The sequence below is a fragment of the Apium graveolens genome, chromosome 1 (genome assembly GCF_009905375.1).
Source record: "Apium graveolens cultivar Ventura chromosome 1, ASM990537v1, whole genome shotgun sequence".
Lineage (NCBI taxonomy): Eukaryota > Viridiplantae > Streptophyta > Magnoliopsida > Apiales > Apiaceae > Apium > Apium graveolens.
Window position 1 is genome coordinate 179,096,166 of NC_133647.1, and position 7,909 is coordinate 179,104,074.

At 32.6% G+C, this 7,909-nt stretch overlaps 1 protein-coding gene across 6 annotated transcripts; it reads right to left on the reverse strand.

Annotated features, from left to right (window-relative positions):
• Positions 1–596: 596 nt before the first annotated feature.
• On the reverse strand, positions 597–6,929 carry LOC141672185 (uncharacterized). 6 transcript variants are annotated; one of them, XM_074478728.1, is made up of 9 exons: positions 6,702–6,929; positions 4,647–4,987; positions 4,142–4,175; positions 3,778–4,005; positions 2,661–2,750; positions 1,767–1,839; positions 1,563–1,654; positions 1,418–1,465; positions 597–906 (listed from the first exon to the last, which is right to left on the reverse strand). In XM_074478728.1, the coding sequence occupies exons 1-8, from the start codon at positions 6,810–6,812 to the stop codon at positions 1,445–1,447; spliced, it is 990 nt and encodes a 329-aa protein (XP_074334829.1). In that variant the 5' UTR covers positions 6,813–6,929; the 3' UTR covers positions 597–906; positions 1,418–1,444. The 6 variants fall into 6 exon arrangements, with proteins under 6 accessions (XP_074334829.1, XP_074334821.1, XP_074334837.1 ...); XM_074478720.1 differs by having other exon boundaries at positions 1,774–1,839; positions 6,702–6,927; XM_074478736.1 differs by having other exon boundaries at positions 1,774–1,839; positions 4,647–5,001; positions 6,702–6,835.
• Positions 6,930–7,909: the final 980 nt, after the last annotated feature.

Below are 7,909 nucleotides of genomic sequence, written 5' to 3' on the forward strand. Positions count from 1 at the left end.
AATCTTAAATATCACTTGCATTATAAATTTAATGTAATAATTTTAGCAAATTGTTTCATATTTATCTTGAACCATGCAGAGGGAGTCGAGGTAAGGCACACATTGTACCTACCAACTGATCATAGTAAAAACGTTGTGGGCGTGGATGGAATAAAATACATACAATTTATGATTTTATCTAATCCACGTTTTCATTTATAGTATTGTTTGTATAGTTCTGATTTGTTGTTTTCAAGAAATGCGAGATTCAGTTGTCCAAATTATTGGATTTAAGTTGGAACATTCAATTTTCTATTTATATGTAATAGTTTTTGTTTTCACAAAAAGAAGTTCAAAAATGACACTTTCCGTGTATTTTGAATATCATTGACATTTTCTGCCATTTGTAAATGTTTTCTGTACCTTTCTAAGTGTAGCTTTTAAAAGGTGCGCCGCACTTGGTTAGCCTTACTCGTTCGGCTATATATACTGTTGCGCACTTGGTTAGCCTCCCTCGGTTCGGCTACATGTATATATACTGTTACGATTTCATGACTGAAAAGTTGGTACATTGGATAGTTAGTTAGGAAAACAAAAGGCTAACAGTCATTCTTCACTGAACATCAAATTAAGCCCCCTATACAAGAATTAATGAATTTAGTTCATGTGTCACAATATGAACAATATAAAAAATTTATTCTTCCAATATACAAAGTTACAAACAATAATGATTCACGAGCAATGAATGATAAATGCAAAAGGATGGGGGGAGATGAGGTTTATATAATGCTCAACTCTGAGGTGGTGTTGAGCCTACACTTCCGTGCTTCAAATTAGGATAATCTCGACAAGCAGACCTGCTTAGTTCGAACTATTAGGAGGACAATGCCGTAGCATGGAAGATGAACCAAGCCAATGCCCAAGTACCTGCAAAGGTTTCATCGCAACAGAGAACATATAATGTACTCCAACTGTGTGATTACTAGTGACATTTTATGACAACAATGGCGAGATCGCCATTGACAGTACATCCTATTACAAATACCTAAGGTTATTTATTTGTACACTATTTATTAGAAAAGAAAAAATCTACAGCGTTGGCAATAAAGAACTCGTAGGTGAGTTATCAGCATATCAGAATAATTTATTCACAAGTGAGTTAGCTGTGTAACAGTGAATGTCACAGATAAATGAGTTATCTGTGTACCAGAAAAATCTATTCCAACCGTAAGTCGCGACAGAAAACTCACTTATCTAATGGTCTTATGGATCACATCATTAAACTAGATTCCTTAAATCCAAAGCGAGAACAAGGTAGATAAAGACCATCACAGTATGTATTCTTTGCTTCTTTAAAGTTTCACACATAATGTAATGTCTATATCCTTCTACGTTATGGTCATTAAAAGAGAATAAGAGATATATACATGATACATACCATATTGGAGCATACGGAGATGACAATTCAAGAAATGGATATGGCCACCTGTGAAAGAATATATTAGGCATTATTAATTCGTAAAAAAACAGTATGGTCTTGAAGGTAAAAAAATTGAAAATATGACAAAAAAGAGCCAACTTACCACATTGAAACACAGGCGTGGATAGACCACTGGACTATGACAAATATGCAAGTGAACTGGACAAAATATGCAATTCTGAAAAATGGAAACCTCTGGAAGCAATGATAATATTAGTTAGTCCTACAAAATACGGGGAGGATATCTAAACATCCATTAAAGATAAAACTTACATTCCTACAAAACTAAGGATTATCACCAACCTACCGCTTACCAAGTTATTCAATATTATATCACCAAGCAGGAATGCAGCATTTAGAGAATGCATGCAAACTTCGAGCTGCAGTAATTAAAGAAAAAGGTGTCAAATATATGTTTTGTGAATGAATATAATTACCAATTTTACTGTCAAAACTAAATATTGAAACTTAGTTTTAAGTTTTAACTCTTCAATTTTTTGAAACATGTTGGCAATTGAGACAGTATCATAGCTCTGTATACACAGGTACGAGCAAAAACGTAACCGTAGAAAATATTAGCAAATTTTTCAGATAAAATATCCTATATTGTATTCACTATTCAGTATGATATATTTAAGCCTACAGTGAACAAACTACCACAAAGCACAAACAGAACCGGGTGACAATTGGGTTTTCCATGTGCAACTAAAATATTGTGGGAAGTGTCACTTAGAGAGAATAGTTGTACTTCAAACTTAGAACGCAAAATCAACTTTTGACAAAGCCATATCTACATACAACCTGTCAACAGTGTAAGTATGGACTAATAAAAAGAGAATAGGTGTAGGAATACTGCAGTTTCCTTGCTTCATTAATAGAAAAAAGAATAATTTCCTTCATCCTATTGATAAAACCTCTTGAAAAGGAGAGTTATTCTTCTCCACTAAGAAATATAGAATGCTTACATCAAACTAAATTTTATAACCTTATAACTATGAACTTTACGAGCTAACTTTTTTTATTACAAATCAAGAACATATCTACAGAGGGAACTACAAGAGAAATTAAGACAAGGGAATTTGAGGTGACATGTTTTCTACATCCCAAAGCAATCAAATGCAAATTACAATAAACAATAATGTTTCCTGCACAATTAACTCTAGTTTATGAACGATCAGATGGTTGAATCTACAAAACTTACGAAGTGTAATTTATGATCTGCGGGAGTTAAAAATGGATAGATGACAAACCAAAAGACCCCGTCAGTAAGCATTACAGCTCCTGCAGAAATCTATTCATAGAAGAAATCAAAAAACTGCAAAGAAAAAATAACTGAGCAGATTGCAGCATGAGATAAATTTATGACACTGAGAAGATTTTTTTATATATGCAGAAAAAAATTGCATTTCCAAAATGATGATGATCCATTCATCAATCTAAAGCATTAGGATGATACTGTGAGTACAGTTACCTACATACTATTTCAGTTTTCTGTCATATACTACTAATAGTAGGCAACATTAGGATGATATTGTAAGTATAGTTACGTACGTCTATTTTAGCTTTTTGTCATATACTACGCAAAAACTTTACTGATACTGAATTATGAGAAACTGAAAGCTAAACTGATACTAAAAATGATAAAAGGCTTAGTTAATCATTAATATATGATGAGATCATTTATATTCTACTATAACTAAAAGCTTCCGCTTACCTCTCCACTTTGCTAGAACTTCTATTCTAAGTCCTATTGATCAGGTTACTCGCATGCTAAATCGCATTAGTTTACAACACGAGAAAAAAGTTAGCAAACTTGTAGTTAGAACACAAGCAAAATCAGATTTGTAATGTTAAAGATAAAAGTTGAATCGTGTCATTGTTTCACTTCAAATATCAATGGTGATAGACACCAGCAGGTAATCTAGACACAACAAAATGGGAGGTTCGAACCATTTAAATTTTACAAGCGGTCAGAGTTTCCCTTTTTTGTTTGATGCTTAGGCCTACGAGATGATTCTTAAAGACCAGAGCACATCTAAAAATTAGTGACAAAATACTAACAAAGAATTTGTTTCATATACAGCTACCCCCTCGGACCTGTACTTTCTGATTTATTTTTTCCATTTAAAGTCACAGCTCACAGGTGTAATAGACCAATTTATAATTGTATCTCACTTATAAAATAACTGGAGTAAAAGTTTATAGAACAATTAACCTAAGCTTTTGCTACAAAAAATTATATTTGATATTTAGTGCAGAAAATCCAAACATGCAAAAAAAAATAAACTTCAGGTGGGGAAAAATGAAAGAGAACTTGCCTGAAAAACTACTTGAAAGACATAGCTACAAAAGCCTGCACTTTTATGGTCACGTGGTTCTTCCTGGCTAGGAAAATTTATGGGAATGCTGGAGAGATCTGGATTGTCCTCAAATGTGGGAGCCACATAAGAGCCGCGTTCCGTGTCTACAACCGCAAAATCAGCCCCATCATCATCAACTTCATTGCAGCAATTGAAACATCCATAAAGGGAGAATGAAGACCCAATCTAAAAGGGCATATTGACATGAATAAACATTGAAAATTCCAACTATCTTGAGTTTATGAATATCCAGGTTGTGTGTTAAAAGTACTTTTAACAGATAAACTGTGGAGACCTAAGAAGAAGATAGCAATTTACTTACCCCAAAATAGATTGTGACCAATGCAAATGTCCACCTGTTTAGCAGCAAATAAACATCAGAATAAGTGTATACAAAAGGAAGGTGGCAAGTAATTTGTTTTTTTTGTCATGTTTCTGATCATGGGATGTTTCTAAGAGTTTTATAAAAATGCTGCTCAAATTTATATTATGAGCTGTCATGACTTCCCAGAATTTAGAGTCAGCGATTAAAGACATTTTGCTAATCCAGAACGCCAAGAAAACCTTTGAATAAATCTATACACTATTACCATGTCCAAATTATAAAATTTTACAGAAACGGATCAATACATATTCTTTCAATGTGCTAAATACATAATTAGACTCTACGAAAAACATTTTCAAGCTTTAGAAGCATGGAGGAATAAACAGATGTTACAAACCACCACTGGATATATTTCCAAAAAGGCTTCCTTAAAAGATCAAAATCACAACAATTAGTCTATGTTAGAACTCAGGGGTACCAAAATTGAAACTGAGAAACTTACAATGTGTAAAAATAGAATATGTCGCCCCCGTCAATTACTACGTCAATAGTTAGCAATGCCAGGAGCACAGTAAAAGCAATTATGCGGAGAGCGAGAAGCCAAGCAGGATGAATTGCCTTCGAACATGTGCTCCACGCTTCGTCCCTTTTCAAACACCCTACAGTTTCCTGTTCATCATCTCTTCTCTGGGTTTTACTAACAGTAGAACCTTCGTATTTCCATATGAGCACTGCTGCTGCTACCATAGCTGTCAAAACCCATGTCCCGCAGAGGAAGAATCTCCAGTTCAACCAGTAGCTGAGGGTAGTTGTATCATCATCGGTCATGACAGACTGCCAGATCTGATTAGAAAAACCTGTTCAGATGTTGAAGGACATTTGCTCTCGCTTAAACAGATACAGTCAATGAAAGAAAGATTCTTATCAGTAAAGGATTTTCAAATATACTGGTTTTACTAAGCTCAACATGCAATTCATCTTTGAAAGGGTACTGGCCAATTGAGGTAAAGCCTACAGATCGTAGGGGAATAAATAGTACCAAAAATCAGGAATGGAGTGATTAGCCTTACAAGTGTAAGGTGTTAGTAGAAACTAGAAACCGATAAATGAATCTTATACTTGTAACACTAACACCTACAGGAATGGACCACCATACCAATCCAACAGAAGGCCCACCGGGCCGGGATTTGACCGGGCCTTAAAAAGCCCGGGTTTTGACCGGGACGGGCTTTTCGGGCTTTGACTTTGACCGGGCCGGGCTTTCCAGAAATGTCAAAGCCCGTTTGGGCCCTCGAGGCGGGCCTAACCGGGCTTTTTTCGGGCCGGATCGGATCGGGCCGAGCTTTTTTCTAATTTAAATCGGATCGAGTATTATTAGAGATTCCGAAGAATACATGTGTTAGCAACTAGATCATCGTAAAAATGTATTAGTTTACATGGAATATTTTATGAAAACATTACTTCGTTGAAAATATTTAAGTTCAGCAAAAAATAAACATGTTTATATAATATATTTTATCATTGTTATGATAACAATGATATCCAAATATTCATAACAATGATATCCAAATATATATAGTGTACTTATTATATCTTCTTTCATTATTTATGCAACGAAGTATATAAATAATATTATTAATCACAAATATGTAAATATATATGTGTTTAAAGTATTATTTATATTTATAGTAAATGTGAATTTATAAATATATAAGAAAATATATTAGAATAATCAGATTATAACCGGGCTTTTAATCGGGCCGGGCCGGGCCGAAGCCCAGGCTTTTAACCGGACCGGGCTTGACCGGGCTTTGACCGGATCGGGTCGGGCCAGATTTTCGGGCTCGGGCTTTTTGTGCATCTCTAAATCCAACTACATAACAATCCGGCTAAAGAGCACAATCTTACCTAAAGGCTAAAAGCATTAAATAACCAAAGGTGTCTATGATTTGAATTTGAGAATGCTAGAGGTAGATAAGGTCTCTAAATTCCACCAATGGGGACAATCTCACCAAAGAGCAACAAGCAAAATGGTTCAAACTCGAGAAGTCGTCTAAGTCTAAGGCCGAGCTTTGATACCATGTTACCACCAACTCTTCAAAAGCCTCAACAATTTTCCTCATTTAATGTTAATAGACAGTAACTGGTTCATATACTGTTACAGGATATATTTTAGCTGGCACCAAACAGAAAGAACATGATAAAAAGTTGCATTAACTTATCTACCATAATCTAACTAAAATCTCAAAAGAGTAATTATTTTAAATGATTACCTAAATGCCTAATCAAGTAAAATCAGTAAATACAGTCAGATAAACAACTAAATTCAAATACAAAACCACATCACCTAATCCAAAAATGAAGTTTATTTAAAGAATTTCCATAAATTAACAGCAACTAACAATCATTATTCATTAGTCTCAAATAATAATAAGAAGCAAACAGCATCAAATAACATACCAAAGCAAAATCAAAGCTTGAAACTTCACAGAACTGCAAAAAATCAAGATGGGTCTGTACAGAATAAACGAGATATCTATAAGTTAGACTTTTGTACCTTTATATAAAGATCAAGTTGCAGTCTTTCATTAAAATCTTTTTCAAGAACTTTGACAGCTGAAGAAAGATAGAGATAGTTTGTTTTTTGTTGGGAAAGATATAGATACATCTTGCGAGTTGTGTGTGTGTGTGTGAAATTAGTTTTATGTGAGCATGAATACAGGACCAACAGAACTGACAAAATTAAGTTCCGGTGTCGCGGTTAGCGTGTGTTTGGGATTTGTTGACACTATTTTTTTGTGATATTCATTTTAATAGTTTATATTTCAAAATTTTCCAAAACTAGTATAGTATTTATAATATAAAAAGGTAATTACGTATCTATACTATCTATACTATATTATAATAGATGAAATATTAAAAATTTGTTAGTCGGTCGGTCAGTACTTACCGAAATTACTTAATTATCCTTACTTAATTGTTTTAATTCTAATTATCGTGTCGATCAATTTTAATTATAATTTATATTGAAGTCAACTTCCTTCGTTAATTTACCAATTTCATATCTATTTTTATATCGAACTCTATATCACTATAATTTATGTTAAATTCAACTTTTTCTACCAATTAAATTTTAATTCATATCAAGTTGTTTATCATCCTAATTTGTTACTTCAGACTAAATTAAATTTAAACAAACTAAATATAATTTTTATGATTTGGTTGATATATAATGTGACTCGGGTTGAGAAAAAATAATAATACTATCAATCCTCCTAAAAAATTATACTAATAAACTTGGATAAAATAATAAATTTTATTTATTCAGGATAAAAAAATACATTATACAGTTGATTCAGACTAATACAAAACTAAAATAAAAATACAATTCGACCAACAAAAAAACATATATACTAATTATTTATTCTAAAACAAAATTATCATATTGATCCGAAATTTAAAAAAAATAATAATAATTAGTTTGATTTGATCGGTGTATTGGGTATCGAGCTAAAATAAAATAATGTAAAATACTGATCCGAGATAAATCAAATTAATATTAGACTAAGTATAATTCTTATCATATTCATGTGCAATAAAAAATTAAATTTTATATAAAACATAATTTTTTTTAAAAACACTTAAAATTATCAATAAAACTATATCGTTCAATTAGTAATATTGCTTTTTTCAAATATCTTTTATAGAGTTATAGTTAATCGATTAAGTAATCATCATGTTAAAATAATAGTTTTTTAAGGTACC